This window comes from Melospiza melodia, chromosome 2 (genome assembly GCF_035770615.1).
Source record: "Melospiza melodia melodia isolate bMelMel2 chromosome 2, bMelMel2.pri, whole genome shotgun sequence".
NCBI lineage: Eukaryota > Metazoa > Chordata > Aves > Passeriformes > Passerellidae > Melospiza > Melospiza melodia.
Genome location: NC_086195.1, coordinates 73,373,591 through 73,391,102, shown reverse-complemented (window position 1 = coordinate 73,391,102; position 17,512 = coordinate 73,373,591). Strand labels below are relative to the sequence as shown.

Below are 17,512 nucleotides of genomic sequence, written 5' to 3'. Positions count from 1 at the left end.
AATTAAGTGTGGCAGCTAGAAAGAGCTGATTCATCTTCCCTCTAACTGCTGTTGCAGTCTGGTATGGCTCCATCCTCACAAGGTGAGGGGATTCTCCTTTTTTTCCTGTCTAGTCCGTAGTTGTCATTTTATCCCACACTCTCCTTTCATTCAGTTTTCAACTAGTAAGACAGAGTTCAGTCTTGCAAACACCAGCAAGATGGTTTTGTTTTTTGCAGCAAGTCTTCCCAAACTCTATCTAGATCAGTATGACAAAGTAGTAACTAAGAAATATCCCAAATTTAGGATCTATTCAATCTGTCTAGAAAACACAACATCAAGCCAAGATGATCCAAAGCAGTTACAAAACTTGGAGAACACAACAACCTCTTGTTTTTCAACAGTGGATTAACTGCTACAGGGGGGCCTCTCCTTATTGTGATTAATAATAAGTTCAAGCCAGAATCACATTAGATAATGCTCACCTCAGTAAAAACATTACATTCAGACTGATCCACACATGCTGAGTTATCCATTGCATCCTCCTTAATTTTCTCTTGGTTAGGATGTTCAATGTCTGATTCTACAATACTGATGTCATTGGAGCTTACCAGAGTGAGCTCAGGTTCTTCCATAATACCATGCCCTGACTCAGTCTCCTAGAAAATAAATTAATCAAGACATTAGTAAGGAAAAAAGTAAAAACCCAGTATTTTCAGTAATAGCAACATCTGTTGTCAGAAAAAGGAAGCTCATTTAACATATAGAAAAAAGAAAACCTGCCCCAAGCAATAAATTAAATACAGAAAGAACATTTGTATATCAGAATTTGAAAAACTGAAACAAATAACCCAAAGCAATCAAACAACTACAAAAACTCCCCCTCTCCGTAAGCTTAAATTACTTAATTCTAGGGAAATTTTTTTTAAAGCTACATCAATGCTATTTCTTTAAGTTTGCTTATGCTTTGGGTAATTTATTTGCCTCCTTCAGGCTTCTAAATGGAGCCAGCTGCATGAGCTCTATCACTTGGTGCTAAGAGAAGGAGATGCAGTAGGGATGCTACAGCTCCTCCAACCATTGTGGGAACTCAGCTCATTTAAACTACTGCTAGTTATCTCAGTGCTAAGACCTGGAAGAAGGAGTAGGGCAAAACTCCAGGAACAGGAACTAGAACTGCAAAACCAACATTTGCCAAGCTTTCAGATATTAAAGGCCTAAAGGAACTTTGTGCAACAACAAAACCCCTGCTTTTGGAAATCTGTTCTACTCACCCAGACTGGAATATGACATGAGCTTCTGGGCACAGGATGAGAACGTTTTTCGTGTCCTTGGAACAAAGAACTGTTCTGCTGTACAACACTCTGCAAATGGATGTCTGAGTCTTCCAAGTTGGTTTCTCTGAGAACCCTCAGAGATTCTTGTCCTTCTGGAAAGCTTTGATCTGGCTCCTTCACGTCCATATTGCACTGAGAATGCAGCTCCACAGCTTTATTTACTTCATCTACATGAACTGATTTTTCAGGAAGCTTCACATCCTTCTTCTTATCAAATGCCTCCAAAGGTAATTTTTCAGAAGACACAGTCTCTTCTACTAACTGCTGAGGGGAAGTTTCATCCATTGGAACTGGTATGGGATCTAGTTGATAAAACGATTTTTGCTCTTCCAGGTGAATCAGACTTTTGTTCTGCACATCTTCTACTGAACACTGGAGATTAATACATCTCATACTTCTTGACAGCTCTTCATATTCACTTGCAGGTGAAACACAGTTCTCATTGCCTCTGTTTTTAATTCCAGGCGCTTGTTCAAAAGGTCTCTGTGACACAATGTTCACATCCCCTGGCTGATCAGAATTCTGACAGTCATCACTCAGAGTAGATTCTAATTGCAGTGGGTGAAAAGATTCTTCAGATCCTGTTTAGAAAATTGTCAGAAGTCAAACTTATTGCTAGCAAAACAGAATTTACACTTTAAGTCTCTCTATAAGAAGACTTTTTGGTAATGTATAACAAGTAGTCTAGTAAAAAGGAAGAAACATTTTGCTTAAAAAACTGCTAAAGCCTCCTCAAACATAATGCCATTAACATTACAGAAAATTATTCCACCACTGTACACAAAACTTCAATAAACAACACTTGCTGCTTCTTAGACTATGTTTAGGGATGGACTTTGTGATGGTGCTGACATAACTACACTGGAAGCCAGAACATTTTACAGCTTATACTCTGTAAATGGAAATCCTCTGAGTCTCTCTTGGGCCTGCAATAAAGTCTCTAAACCAGAAAGAAAACCATTACTTGGGCAGAAAATCTTCAAAGAAGAAAGCAACATTCAAACTGCAACAGAGACTACTGTTCCTACAAGGTACAGTATTGCAAGCTAAATTATTTTTCTTTATCTGAGCATAGAAGTAAAGATACCATTTTTTCCCAGAAGAGGCTGGGCAAAAAGAAAGACTGGGTATCAACATTAATTACTGGGGAGGCATTTCAGCAGGACAGCATGTGCCAAACAGACAACAGCGTTGTCTACATCACTTTTTTTTTGTCCTAAGTTTGCTAGTATTGCTTACACAGGCTCCAGCATTGTGCTATCACCAGGCTTTTTATACACATGGAAAGTGCCACAGAAACCTTCATTGGCTTCCTTTAGATATTTTTCTGCATTCTTTGATACACAAAATATCTAGTTTTACATGAATAAAGAATATTGTCTGCTGATAAACAGCAGTTAATGGGGAGGGGAGAATTACACTGCAACATCAGCCATCAACAGAAAATTCTCTGCATGAGGAACTTGCATATTAGCCTTCCTTGAACAATCTAAAACAGTTTTTACTTGCTTAGGCTGTTGCTTATGTTATTTTTTCCCTCCTTTTAAAGCACAACAATAATTGGTTTGGGATTATGAAAGCACTTAAGTGATGGGAAGATTTTGCAGTTAAACCACAAAGATTCTGTCTATAAGCAATTTAGGAACAGAATGGTTTGAAGTTAGAATGGAGCTTCCTAAATCCCATTTGCTGTAACTGCAATCACAACATCTTGAAGTGTCAGCCTCTTCTAGCACTTATTACTTTGCAAGTCACAAATATAACTGACCAATAACATTTGCATTATAACTACGTCTATTACTTAAACTATTGTGCCATGTTTCCTGTTCCTGTTCAGCTTTTTGCTGGAGCATCTTGAAACACTGAAACACCTGATTCTTGCTGCAGAAATATTTAGATTGCTACTACCTGCATTTGGAAATTTTAGAATTACATGAAATATCAAGTTAATTAAAATTTAACTGCACATCTCAAAAAATTTTTCCTGCTATGAGCTGCAGTTAACCTAATCATAAACTTCCAATCCACTAAATTAATTATTCACTGTAGCTCAAAACTTGCTGTTGTATCCTCCCCTTTATTTTGTAGAGACATAAGGCTGTTCTGTAATCAAACCAAAAATCATAGTGTGCAGTATACAGCTGTGACTCAACAGTGGGAAAGGAAAATGGAATTGTTTCTTGAAGAACACGATGTAATTAAAAGACAAATGACTCAGTTCAGAGAGACTCTAACACATGAACAAAATTTTAATCAATTTTTGGAACCTCCTTACCTTACTCAAACTTACAAAGTAATGGATATACATTAACAAATACTTGAAAAAGGACAGTTTCAGCCAGAGTTGACATTTCTTTGCCAACCAAATCATCACAAAAGGAATAAGAAACATAATATCCATTACAGTGACTTGAATACCTGGTCTGCTTTTGTATCACAGTCATAACTGCTTATAAAATGAACTTTAAAAAGTTTAGGAGTTCTCCCATTAAAGGTGGTGGAGGAGACTGCGTGTGAGAGTGCAGTGGAGCTAACACAATTCAAAGCAGGGCTGAGGGGAGTGAGATCTGCCCCCACTTCAAACCCACACCAAGGGCTGTGGTTTTTATATACATTATAAAAATACTTTATATATTATACACTGGCACAAAGCTGATTTTGAAAACTACAGTGAACATACCTAGAGTAACATTTTCTCTAACCGACCCTTCTTCTGATGAAATGTTTTGCCCATTTGCTTCAAGAGCAGAAGGCAGACTGCTTCTTTGTCTGTTCAGACCGGAGTTTTCTTCTAGAAATGCAGACACATCTGGACTTTCTGTACGAAATTCTGAATTCTAGCGGCATAAAAAAATTATTTAAGATGAATTTTCTCAGAAATATAAAGGATAAAATGACAAAGGTAGTTTTTGATTTTTAGGTTATGTATCTGCTACAACCAGCAAGCTACATATACAAAAAATACACTGTGTTTTTTTCTAAATTGTATAGGGATTATGCATTTAAATCTTACAAAAATCTTCAGCCAAAGCATTTCCTCCACCAGAATCTTTTCTGCAGTACCTTGGTAAATTCTCTACTGTGTTGGGAAATTCTGTATTGAGAACAGGATGATGATGATGATGTATCGAAGTCAACACTTGGTTCCAAAGGCTGAAAGGTCTGGTGATGGAAGTTTGGAAAAGGTCCCTCCATTTCAGGAAAACAGAGTTCAGTTTCTAGAGCTATACGAGAAGAGATTATTTTAAAAACAAACAAACATCACTCACACTCCAAAACCAAAATAAAAGCAAACAAAAAAACCTCCAAAACCTCCAACAATGGACATAACATGAGTTGTTCCTGTAAGTAGTAAATAAAGCCTATAGAATTCTGCAGGTATACAAATACCAGCTGAAAAATGAAATTGTTACAGCATCCAATTCTTTGACTCTGAACAATGCAGGTATAAAAAGCAGTAAGAAAGTGCTACCCTGATTCAATTTTATTATTCTTTAAATGAAAAGGTGAAGTCTGTAAGTTCTCTGCTCAGCTCTTGTGAGATTGCCTCAAAAGTAGTATGGGTTTCTCAGTACAAAACTCACAACAGAACAAGACCAATAAAGAGGAACAAGGATGATCAGAGGATGGATGTAGCACATGATGTTCAAAGAGCAGCTAAATAACTGAGTTTGTTCAATCTTAAAAGAAGAACTAGGGGGGTGAGGGAAGTGGTACAAAAATGTCTGCTGTCAATTAGCTCTTAAGAGGTACAGTACAGAGAATCCTAGAATGGTCTGGTTTGGCAGGAACCTTAAAGATCATCTAGTTCCAAACCCCTTGCTATGGGACACCTTCCTCTTAAACAGTTACTCGAAGCCCCATCCAACCTGGCCTTGAACACTTCCAGGCATGGGGCAACCACAACTTTCCTGGGCAACCTGTACCAGCACCTCAACACCCTCACTATGATTGATTTCTTCCTAGTATTTAATCTGAATCTGTTCTCTGTCAGTTTAAAGAAAATGCAGTCTCCTCGAACATGCAAAACAAGAAAAACAAAAAACCAAAAAAACCAAAACAAACAAACATACAAAAAAAAAACAACCCAAAAAACCCAACCCCCCCCCCCGCCAAAAAAAAAAAAACCCCAAAAACAAACAAGAAAGAAGAAAGTTATTAAAATGTTGCTTGGTGGTATAGAATCTTTGTCCTTGGAGATACTCAGAACTTGCCTGGACAAGCCTGTAAGCAACCTGGTCTAAGTTGGCTCTGCTGTGAGCAGGAAGGAGAATTTGGGTCACATAACTAGAAGGTTCTTCCAGGTCTAGATTAATCTATAATTGTATGATTTGAGGTTTTCAAACATTCTAGGAAGAAGTGATTTGGATTAAATCTTCATGATCACTAATAACAATGTTCTTAATTTTCATGAATGGTTAAATTTTTCTGGAGAGCATAAAATTTCCACCAGCCAGTCAGAGTTTCACCAACTATGTAACCCCTTGTGCACAATGAAGTATTATATAGTATTTCTGTACCCTCCTGAAGTGAAAGCTGTGCATAAACAAGTGACAAAAATGGCACAGGTAGCAAGCAGCCCAGCCACAGTGGCAGGAAGCTGCACAGAATTGATAGAGACCTGGTCAGTCATTTTTTTCTGCACTAGATAATCTTTGTGAACATGTATCTAACACCAAGCTCCAAGAACATCAAAGTATTGAATTCTTGCATGTAGAATCCTTACTGACTTTAAAATGTAAATTGAATATAAATAATACAGACCAATGCCTAACACTGAGCAAGCTCCTCATTCTATATGATCAGAGAGCAGCACAAAAATGCCATAAAATAATGAATACCTTGGAAATGTGTATTGTCCTCTGAGTGAGAGTTCAAGTTCCCAGTAGGTCTCCCCAAGATGTGCTCTATCTGGTTTTCTTTATAAAAACACATCTTTCCTTCAGACAACTGACTTTCAGACACTCCAGACAAGATCTCTTGCCTCTGCTGCAAGGTAAAAGGAAGTGAGGAGTTCCAAGGGTGGCTTCCTGCTTCTCTCACAATTCCACCTTCTCTTCTATCAGAAGACAATCCTGAAATAATAAATCAGATGTTATGCATACAAACCACTTGCATTACATCATTTGAAAAGACAGTGCTTAGCATCCTGAAACATTCATAGAGTTCTGGGCTTTTGTTTCTTTAATTGTCTCCTGTCAACGCTCCTACAAACCTTACCACACATTTTCACAAATGCAAGTTGCTAATATCTAATTAAAGAAGAGTCAGTACACAGCACTTTTACAGCATGAAGACTTAGGAAATACTGAAATAACATCAGAAAAGAATTAATACTGCTATTTTATGCTAACTCACACGCCTTTACCTCCTACTGCATATAAATTCTTGTGATCTTAAATATCTTCCTGACACCCCACAGTGGTTTTATTTGTGCTCAAACAGAAATTTCTTTATACCAACACTAGAAATCTGAGGGATCAAGACAACCAAAATCATGTTCCTAAACAGTACACCAATGCTTCTTACTCTATATCATTATTATTTATAAGCTTACAGAAGAACTGCACAAAGCTACCAGAAAAGGTCACTACTAAGCACTGAGTGTATGGTGAAGACACATCTAGACTTGAAAAATTTATTTACTCAAATAACTTCTGGTATTTTTCTTCAAGAAAAAAAACCGGTATTTTTCTTTCACAACTAAAAAAAGAATGGAGAAGAAAAATTTCAAGAAAATTACCTTAGAAATGACTTTAGCTTTCTTACATCAATAAAACACAGATGTGTCACTTGAGTTAGAAAGCTTACTACTCAAAATAACATCTATTTGAAAAATTAGGGTTAAAATGAGCCATCAAAATCTCAGACTATAAAAACTGTAATCTTCAAAAACTGATTTATAAACACAGAATAACACATATACACACATTTCTTAAGAAATCAGATGCATGTCAGAATAACTCAATATTAAGCCTCAAGGTAAGTAAATCCAAGGGTCACTATCTAATCAATTTCAAACTCACTTCCATGTTCATATGTAATACTGTCAGGAGCACTTATGTATTTATTATAAAGGAATTGGTTTTGATTTTATGAAAAACTAACAACATCAAGAGGCAGACTACAGACAAAAAATAGTAAGAACACATATTTCCCAGAAAACTATTAAAAGTCAATATGGCATTCAAATGACATTTTCCCAAATAAGTCCTTAAGAATAATGGTGATGACAAGCAACAAGTCTCTTAACAGCAAGACAAACATAGCTCTGCAATAATTAATGATATATATTGATAAGGAAACTTTTATCAGTGTATCATGTGAATATAAGTTTAAAACAAAAATTGCTGCTTGAAAGCTGTTAGTGTTACAGCTGCATAATAAAACTCAAAATATCCTTTGCCAAAGCAGATGTACAATAATATTAAATTATTATAAAAGTAAAAAATCATAAGCACTTGAGAAAACATTCTGGTTATACTCAACTCTGTAAGATGTATTAATCAACATTTGATGAAGTTTGACATAAGCTTATTTCAGAAGAACTTATGTTTGGTGAGTTTGACCCATTCTGCCATAAAATTAAACCACAATTTTCTTTTCACAAGAACAACAAAACCTGAACACCCACCAGTGTCAACAGGGCTTGCATTCAACATTTCACTGGTTGAAAAGGTGCCAGTGGAAACTGCTGAAGTTCCATCACACGGTATTCGTTGCATGAAAGCCTCTGAACCTGGCACTTCCTAGGATAAAATAACACACCTATTATTACCATGTATTCACATGTTCAGAAGCAAAGCTGTAAACCCACACATTTTATTCTGAGCTCAGTTCAAGTGTAGGAGCCTTCATGTTTTGCACAGTCAGGCAAATATAGATTCATCCTTGCTCAGTACAACACATTCACACCCCATGTCCCAGGCACATCACCCCCCAACAGCCCCCTCCCCTCTCTCTCATACACACACATTCACACACTCAGTCTCACATAAAGCCTCTCAGAACTGCATACAAATCACGACACCTAGAAGATTGTTTTATCTTCTGGTGGTCAGATTTGGCTATTTCTCATCACAGACCCACTTCAGCTGAATTGTGGATCTCAGAGGGACATATATGCAAAACATTAAAAACTCATGAACTTTATAAGTACTTTCAATATTGAGCTTTTTGCATACAGGAGACTTAAAATCTAATTCTATGAAATTAAACTAAAATATACAAAATTATCTTCTTTAATTTTAAGGTAAGCTCTATAAAGTCACGAAGAAGAATTTTGAAGAATTAGATGTGAACAGTTCTTCTCAAACTCTGACTTAAAATGTGCCCTAGGAAAATAAAAAATCTAGGAAACCCTTCTGCCACATTTTTCATTACGTACTACTATATATATGTATGTGTGTGTGTATTTAACATACACATTTAGAACATTTACATCCCAAGGCACTTTTATATATCCATGTGATAACACAGCATGTTTTAAATACTGTTCTTATCTGCTACCAAACTGATGGAATATTTGAGGGAGTGAAAGGAGGGAGACTGGTGCTGGTTTTGGCAAGGCTTTTAACAGTCTCACAATATTCTATGATCCCAACCTGGATGGATGGACAGTAAGAAGGGTAAAAACCTGGCTGGATAATCAGGCTCAGAAGTCAGGGACTGAAAGGTTACACACACTGTGGAGGTGGGGAACAAGTACACAGGGCTCTGTACTTGGCAATGACCCAGAGGAGGAGATACCACACTTTTATCAAATCTGCAGACACATTAAGTCAGGAAGAGCATCCCATGCACTGAGCAGCAGTGCTGGTATCCAAAAGGACCTCTGAGGCTGCTTCTACAGGAATGGTATGAAACTCAGCAAGGGCAAAGTCCAGCACTTGGGAAGGAAGAAGGCAGAGCACCAGCCCCAGCTGGGCCTGCCTGGGGAGCAGCACTGTGAAAAAGGAGTCTCAGGAAGCTGAGTGTAACCCATGGTGTGCCCTGACTGAGGAGCAACAGCATCCCATGCTGTATGAACATGGTTACCTCTTTACTTGGTGCTTGTTTCACTGCTGCATTTAGAATATGCTCCCACTCTTAGCCACCCAATATGAAAAAGAAAGATTACACCACAAAATAAAGAGTGAGTTATATGATTATTTTGTTATGACCAACCGTATTATCAAGCCCCAGTGATGGTCCAGAACTTGTTCTAAGTCTCTCTCCACCTTCAGCAGCGACAACTGGTGAATCTTGAGACACTTGAGAGTCCTGGGACTGGGCTGAACACAAAAGCAACAGAGGCAATGAGGAACAAAAGCCATTTTCGAGTTCATAGCGAGCAATGCACAGCAGAGGGCAGTAACACTCCATTGCTGCTGGCCTCACCCTTCAGGCACTGATTCTGCCCGGCCTTAACAACTTTCACCTACACAGGAGTTTCTGCTGCACCACACCACCAATTTCATCAGTGACCTGGTCCTTGACATGCCTTCCTATAATTTCTAACTACCACAGAGCAGACAGGAAGAGCTGGAAATTCATGTTTTGGCTTAGCAGAATGAAACGTGGCTTTGTCAGTGTTATCACAATCATTTCACTGGAGTGGGGGGAATCCTTTACAAGCTACCATTGCAGTGATTACAAAGAAAAGCAGACATTCTAAGTGAGTCAGAGAAACCAGAAGAACTGAATTGCTTAACTATAGCATGACTAACACCATGGAACTGAGTCACTCTTACCATAATGCTCTCACACATAAAAGTAAAATCAGTATCTGCAAAAAATCCACAACAGCAGCACCCAACAAATGCAATTTCTGCATTCAGTGCTGATAAGCACCTTCAAAGTTTGACAATTCTATGATTATAAATTAACTGTCACAAACAAATACATATTATTATTTCCAGTATAGTTTTCAAGAAAGAAGTGCTAAGTATGAAACACAAGTGAAGTAGGCATGTTTTATCCCAATTCTAAAAAGGCTGCTAAAGACAGACATTTCAAACCCCCAGCTTTTATAAGACTCTCTACCTAAGTAGATATAACCTTTTCTGAATCCCAACACTGATTTGTACTTTGTGTATGCTGAAACTCAGCTTCTTACCAGATGGCAAACTCTGGTTGTTCTAATTTATACTATAAAAAAAGGGAAATGTTTCCTCTGTAAAGCAACAACAGTAATGGACTGATATGATATGACAATAATAAAGATTGTGTTCTCAATAAACATGAAACATTTTGAACCTCATTTCAGGGAGAGGAAAAAAAGTCCAAGATTTCTTATAGTCACTATTATCCAGTAGACATCTAAGACAAAGTACAAAACATAAATGGAAATACATCTAAAACACATTTATTTAGAGGCCAAATACTCAGCTCAAGTCTGCTCCTCTTCCTTGGAGCAGGATACAGGAGACAGAGGATGCTGGAAATGAGCAAGGCCTTCAAGAAAATTCCTTGAAGAAGCATGAAAACTGCAATCATCTAATCAACTGCTATGTAAACATCCCCATAGGAGAAAAAATGCATAGCACAAAAGATTGCTAAACCTAAAGTAACACCAAGAAGTAGTGTCCAGAAATGGCTGTCAGACATTCAGAAACTAGAAATAGACTATTTATTTTTAAATTTAATAAAAAGGTAAATGCTGGAGCAAGCTACCACACAATTCTCCATTTCTTGATACCTTTCCATCAACATTAGTGATACTTTTCTAAAGAAGTTATTTTATTTTCTCTAGAATATGACCAGGACAGGCAGTAATTCAGGACACACTAGAGATGAGATTCAAGAATTTAATAATCTCTTGTATATAAATTCTGTGGACAGCTATGTTACAAATATTTCATTACTGAACTGCAATAACCTGCACTGTTCTTATGATATTAATACCAGGGATGAACAGTATCAGTTTCATGCTATAAACCAAATTAATTAAAAATCCATGCTCATATCCATTACTTTATTATATTAATATCTGTAAAAATCCTGTATTTGATGCTTCATAAAGGAAGATTTTTCAGTCTTTTTCCTTCCTCTAAAATAATAGTGCAAGGTTCTTACAGCATCCTGACATCAACTTTCATGGGACTTTCATGTTTTAACTTTCTGGCCACCACAACGTCACAAAGAATTTATGTTTAAAAGCTGAATCTGCAATATCTCAAATGCTTATTTTTCCCCCCAAGAGGAATGGCAGTAAACTAGCAACAATTATTTTAGGATGCAATTTGAAATACAAATGACCAAAAGTCCAATCACTCAGTGAAGACAATATAAAAACAGGGCTTAGTCCAAATCCAGACATGTAGACAAACAAGGAAACAAACAGATGCTAAACTGGTAATGGAAAAGGCAGTCTGTTAACCAAATGCCAAATTATGGACAACTATTTGTGATTACTAAAGATAAACTGAAATCTTAGGTTAGCCTGGATCACAAAATACAGTCATGCTTAGAATAACATCCCTGTACACAGTAGCAATACATGAAGATAGTCACATCTGGAACACTGCTCAAGGGAACCACTGCAGACACAGAGAGACAAGCCTGATGGTGCATCCCTCAAGGAGGACTGTGGAAGAGGTGTATGTATCAAACCTAGTCACTAGTTGCAGGCTGACTTGCTAAGGAAATGAGGTTTATGTAATCAAACTGCCTGTCTCAGCTGTAGGGTTACTCTGTAATTCCCTGTTAACAGTTTGAATTCTATTGGCCCAATCTAGCCAAATAGGATTGGAAGAACATCAAGCGTCCAAAGTTCCCAACTCATCCTGTCAATGCATCAGTGGCATGTAAAAGAGCAACTCAGACTTTACTCACTGGTGGCACTCAAGGCAACATCACTCCAGTTACCTGTTCTCTGGCTGCAACCAGCTGGTCACTTTGTGTAGCACTTGCCACCACTCAGTACTAAGCACAGGGATTCATCCCCCCTAACCACAAGGAATCCTCAAGAACCATCTTACGGACATGGCTGCCTTTAAATTTGAGAGGCAAATTATACAGGCAGCTAATTACAGACTTTTCAAAAAAACTGTCTGTTACCCAAGGCAAGTCTCCTATCAAAGGAAACTCACCTCTGTTGATAAAGCATCTGCATGTAAAAAGCAGACTTATCAACTTTTTCTTTTCATCTTTTATTTATGATATGAAAAAGCATGTGAGCAGTGACTAGGGATTTGTACACATCTAGTGGTTCTGTAATCATGAAAGCAGTACAACTCCTAAGTTGTAAAGACTTATATTATCTGGTCAAAGGTTCAAACCAGCAAGAACATTACTTCAAAGAACAAGGTCAAGGATCACACAAAGCACTCATTTGCTCTTACCTGTAGAGATACAATTACATCTTGAAAACATGAAAAAAATGCAAACATGTTCTGGTAAGAATCAAGTAGCAAACAATATTTTAAAACCAAATTAAATAAAAAACCATAAGCAACAACCTAATATACCTTAAATTTTCCCTTCATAAACTCTGTATTTAAAGTGCAAGGTGCTGTAGATTTTCTTGCTGAACTACCACACTAGTTACTGAAAGTACCAGAGAGAACCTCACAGCCTGTATGTTTTCAAGATTATTGCTGGCACTTTTGGTTGCTGATCTGCTCAAGAGGGCAATCCTCTTAAACACATAATCACAGAAAGCTTTGGGGTTTTCTTCTTTTAATATAGATGTTCACATAGTTTCCTAATCCTCTTACATAAACTATTGCATGGTTCATATACAATAGTCTATAATGTAAAAATGCACTACACCAAGGTATTTTATATTAATTTGGTAACAGCTGGTCTAGCAACAGTGCTACAACTCACTCATAAAAATACAAGTCTTTTTGTCATATATTGTTAAAAAACAAAATATTTTCATGATAATTGAAGCTCAAAGATAGATATACTTCAAAAGGGGCATTCTGAGAAATAAAGAAACAGCTGAAGGAAAATGAGCTTATATGTACTTATTCAAAACAACTCCAATTCCAAGTAAATCTGACTGAATTGGAAATGATGTCTCAATGCAAACAAAACGAAAAATTAAAGCTTAGGGCCAGTGATGAAATTTCTGGCAAAACCAGGACATGTATGCTACATAGCTGTACTGCTTGTAATAACGGGCATATGAAAGCTGCTAAGTTTCTGAGAACTCCTCTGCAGCTCCAGTAATACTTTAGATGGATACTGAAAACTGTACTGGACCATGCAACACTGTCATCTTGTAATAAGGCTCAGATTGCTTTAGTGAATGTTTTACAAACTAGTCATCTTTGTTCTTTTATAAAGCCAGTCAAGTTACCCATAACACGTTCAGTAGGTTTTAATGTCCTTGTAACAAAATTATTTTGAACATTCACAAAACTTTATAACAAAATTTTTTTCTTGATAACCAAACCAATTTGTTTTATTTTATGAAATCAGAAAACTCTGCCACCTATGAACATGGCCAGTTCTCAAAGGTATCCTTGTTCAGTAAAAGCTCTTCATAGACAGACAAGAATAGAGCTAAAGCAGTCCTTACAATATTACACTGCTGCTCCTTTTGACATATTCAGTGGAGCATGTGAAAAGCCTATGATGGCTACGAGAAAAGGTCAAAGCAGAATGGACCTCTCTTGAATACTGGCTATGCAGAGACTTTTCCTAGACAGGAGAGCAGTCACAGCTACTTGAGAATTCCAGGTGTCTGGCTCAGCTCTAGCACTGTGTAAGTCTCACAAGCTGAGAGTCAAGGCTAAAGCACTGTGAGCTGATAAGTCACAACTGCCTAATTAAACAGAAACTGCAGATACAAAATAATTCCCTGACACCAACCAAGGCAATGGGATGAAGCTGCATTAGGGCAAACTCAGACTGGACATTAGGAAAAGGTTTTTCACTGAGAGGGTGGTTACTCACTGGGACACATTCCCCAGGGAAGTGATCATAGCACTAAGGCCATCAGAGTTCAAGGAGCAACTGGGCAGTGGTTTAGTTTTAGGTAATCCCAGGAGAAGCAGGGAGTCAGACTCAATGAACCTTAGAGGTCTTTAAATTTGAAATATTCTACAATTCTCAATTTTCGTGTCTGTCACACCTAAGACATTATTCTTTCCAAATTTTTTTTGAGCTGATAAGATCTCAGCCTTCTCTTTTCTGTCTCAACCATATTTTTAAGTAATTTCTTATACACACTGATCTTTCAAAGGACATCTAGATCAACACATTAACAGTCCAGAAGTCTTTTTAAGTACTGGTTTCCCTTCTATCAATACAAGAATCACTGGGTACTGAATCAGGAATGCCACTGGTCTACCCAAAATAGGTTCCCACCTGGAATACCTGCAAACCTTTACAATTCTAAAGGTTACAGATGAAAAGCACATGCCCTGGACAAGAAACTGTTGACCAGCAATGAAGTGTCCTGCAATGTGGACTTGTTACCAGAATGGTAATGGATCACAAAAACCCAAAAGACAAATATTCATTTTGAAACAAGTGCTTATTGAAACATCCTTTTTTATACTCAAAATTCAACGGCATTAAATAGCACTGCAGGTTCTTTAACAGCCAGGTCATATTCTACAAATAAACAGCAGCAAAATCAGCAATGTTGAATGGCTGAATGGTGTTCTTGAAGGGAGAGGATTTCCTCACCTGATTCACATGAAGTTTCAGCAGCCATCAACAGCAATTGTTGTAATAATCTTCCTGGTGGATTAGTTTGCCTTGGACTTTCATTGGAGGCTTTTCCTTCATAGCTTGTTATGCCTGAGGGAAAGATACCTTCATGAAGAGCATGATGTTTCACACATGCAAACTCCCCAAAGGTTGAAATATGAGCAGTTTCTCTAAAACCATCATCTGTTTTATCTGGATTTAAAACACCTGCAATCAGTTTAGGTATAAAAAGGAAGTGTTTTGCACTTCATGAGGAACATTAAGATGCATATTCTATTCTACAGAAATACACTGCTGAATTTTTATGGTCTCCATTTTAATGAATTTAGCCATATCACATCAGTCTATGCATTATACAGGCTGAAAGATTATGCAGACCATAGACTTCTCAAAAACTAATTCCTAACTCCACCAAAGTATTTCTTAAAAATAATCTCAAACTAATTTTTTCACACAGCAAGTCCAAGAAAACTTGCAAAAAATGTAACTTCTCCAGATCCAGAGGTAATACAACTTCTCTGCTCTGGTTTAAAAATGTCTTTCTTTGCAACCCAGCCCACAAAACAGCCCTTTCTGGCCACCCAATCCAATAAAAATCTCAAGTTTTTACTACCTACCATTACCAATGCTTTGATAATACAAGAATAAATCACCTATGGATCTTAACAGTATTATACAGCTAAGTTTAAGTTACTAAAGTTCAAGTTCCTAAGCCAAGTGCTTTTGAGAACATAAATATATTCTTCCATCAGCAAGTTTTGTTGGGGAAGGTTCTATCTAATCAAGATATCAAATCAGTCCAACAAGAATTCTTCTGCATAAACTGATGCTGACTAGTATTAACTACTTTTCTTTAATTGAAGGATGTCCCCTATCAGCTGTTTCATTATTTTGCAAGGAATAGGCCAGATGGGCCTATAATTACTCACATTGCTCTGCTGAGCCTTTTTAAGAACACAACATAAAAAGCTTTGTAAAATACGCATTACATTTTAGATGTGAAGAGACACCAAAAAAAATTTAAATGTTTACCTTTAGAAAACATGAGTTTGTTATACTTGTTAAATAATGTTCCTTACAAAGAATTGCAAAGCATTGCCAGCCGACTGTAACAATTAATTTATAAAATTTGTATTGCTCTCCAAGTTTTTGCAACGCGTTTTTTAACTAGAAAAAACAATTTTAAAAGATGGCCTAAAAATTTCTGTAGAAGCTTGATACTAACACCTTACTTGAAAGATTTCACAATCACTTACTTGGTATAATCAAAAAGTAAACCATTAAACAAAATTTACCAATTTCTCTTTAGACTTACTGTAAAACTGCCTATTAACACAAATCCTGCCCAAACGAATTATCAACAGGGAACTCAGGTCATGGAGTAACTGAATTTTCTTTTCCTGGTGTTTAAATTTTGTTTAAATTATGTTTTTCTAGACAGACACTAACAAAAGAAAACTCTTCTGAACTACAACTTTGCCAGTGTAAGTTATACTTTAAGAAAGGCAACAGTATCAGCTATAATTTCCTAATAATCTCAAAGATTATATTTCTCCAATCTACTACTCATAACAGCACTTATTACATATTTTATACTTTACCTGCCAAAGAGAGGCTGCAGTTCTTCGGCGTGTCTACCTCTGGTATAATACTAAGTTCATGCTGCTCCAAACCAAGACCTAACTTGACTTTTGTCACTGGTGGTTTGGAAGATCTCCGTTTCTGTTCTCTACAGAGAACTTTCTCAGGTTGTTCTGCAAAACAAAGTTTAGTATGTTGCAATAATATGTGCACAAACACACATACTCTTCAAATAACTTGGAGAGATGGAAGAGAACTCCAACTCAGCTGTAAAGCAATAAAAATTATAATGAAAAACAACAGCCTTACCAGTTTGCTCAACTGGGCCAATGCACCGTGAAATTGTTTCACTTCCGTGAAATTTACTCCTGCCACAATTCTCTTGCTGGTAGTTTTCTGAGACTTGGAAGAAGTCAGTTGTCTTAATCCTGACAGGCTTTTGTGCCTCTGTCATTTCTTCATTTGGGCAAATATGTCTCACCTGAGAGGGGAGGAAGCGGTTTTATATAAGATTATATTTACACTCATTTATCAAAAGAGCATTTTCTCTTGTGTGTATTCCATGCAGGACAACACTGAGCACATTGAGAAAGTAATTCAGTTATGCAGGATACCATACAGATCTGCTTAGCTCACAAAAACATTTGGACATGGAGGTATTTTACTGAGCTCTACAAACCTAATGTGCTCAAACATTAGTTACATTTTCAAGGCCTTTGTGAGATTAGATCAGAGTAGTCATCATTTTTAACAGGAAAAATTCCCAAAAAGTCTGCTTTTACTTTTTCAGCTCCTGAATTCAAGAATTTTAGCTGCTTGGAAACTGCAAAATCAAAAGACAGGAACTATAGGGAACAGTTATTCTTCTAAGATGGGTTCTGTTTAAAAAAACCCCAAAAACACAAGGAGAGGGAAAAGGAGGCTCTTTATAAGCTCAAAAATAAACTTGGATTTTTCTTCTGTTG

General features: G+C 36.9%; 1 protein-coding gene and 1 non-coding gene across 5 annotated transcripts in view; both read right to left on the bottom strand.

Annotated features, from left to right (window-relative positions):
* CEP295 (centrosomal protein 295) overlaps positions 1–17,512 on the bottom strand; it is a 43,704-nt gene that overhangs the window by 4,368 nt on the left and 21,824 nt on the right. For all 4 annotated transcript variants that reach the window (XM_063148851.1, XM_063148853.1, XM_063148850.1 and 1 more), the window contains exons 15-24: positions 16,857–17,028; positions 16,568–16,720; positions 14,943–15,056; positions 9,483–9,589; positions 7,951–8,065; positions 6,158–6,391; positions 4,380–4,540; positions 3,997–4,153; positions 1,254–1,897; positions 465–638 (exon numbers count right to left, since the gene is read on the bottom strand). In XM_063148851.1, coding sequence (XP_063004921.1) covers positions 465–638; positions 1,254–1,897; positions 3,997–4,153; positions 4,380–4,540; positions 6,158–6,391; positions 7,951–8,065; positions 9,483–9,589; positions 14,943–15,056; positions 16,568–16,720; positions 16,857–17,028 — 2,031 coding nt within the window. The remainder of the gene's footprint in view (positions 1–464; positions 639–1,253; positions 1,898–3,996; positions 4,154–4,379; positions 4,541–6,157; positions 6,392–7,950; positions 8,066–9,482; positions 9,590–14,942; positions 15,057–16,567; positions 16,721–16,856; positions 17,029–17,512) is intronic.
* On the bottom strand, positions 8,319–8,402 carry LOC134415293 (small nucleolar RNA U2-19). The gene has a single exon (XR_010027027.1). It is a non-coding gene; the product is annotated as a small nucleolar RNA U2-19 (small nucleolar RNA).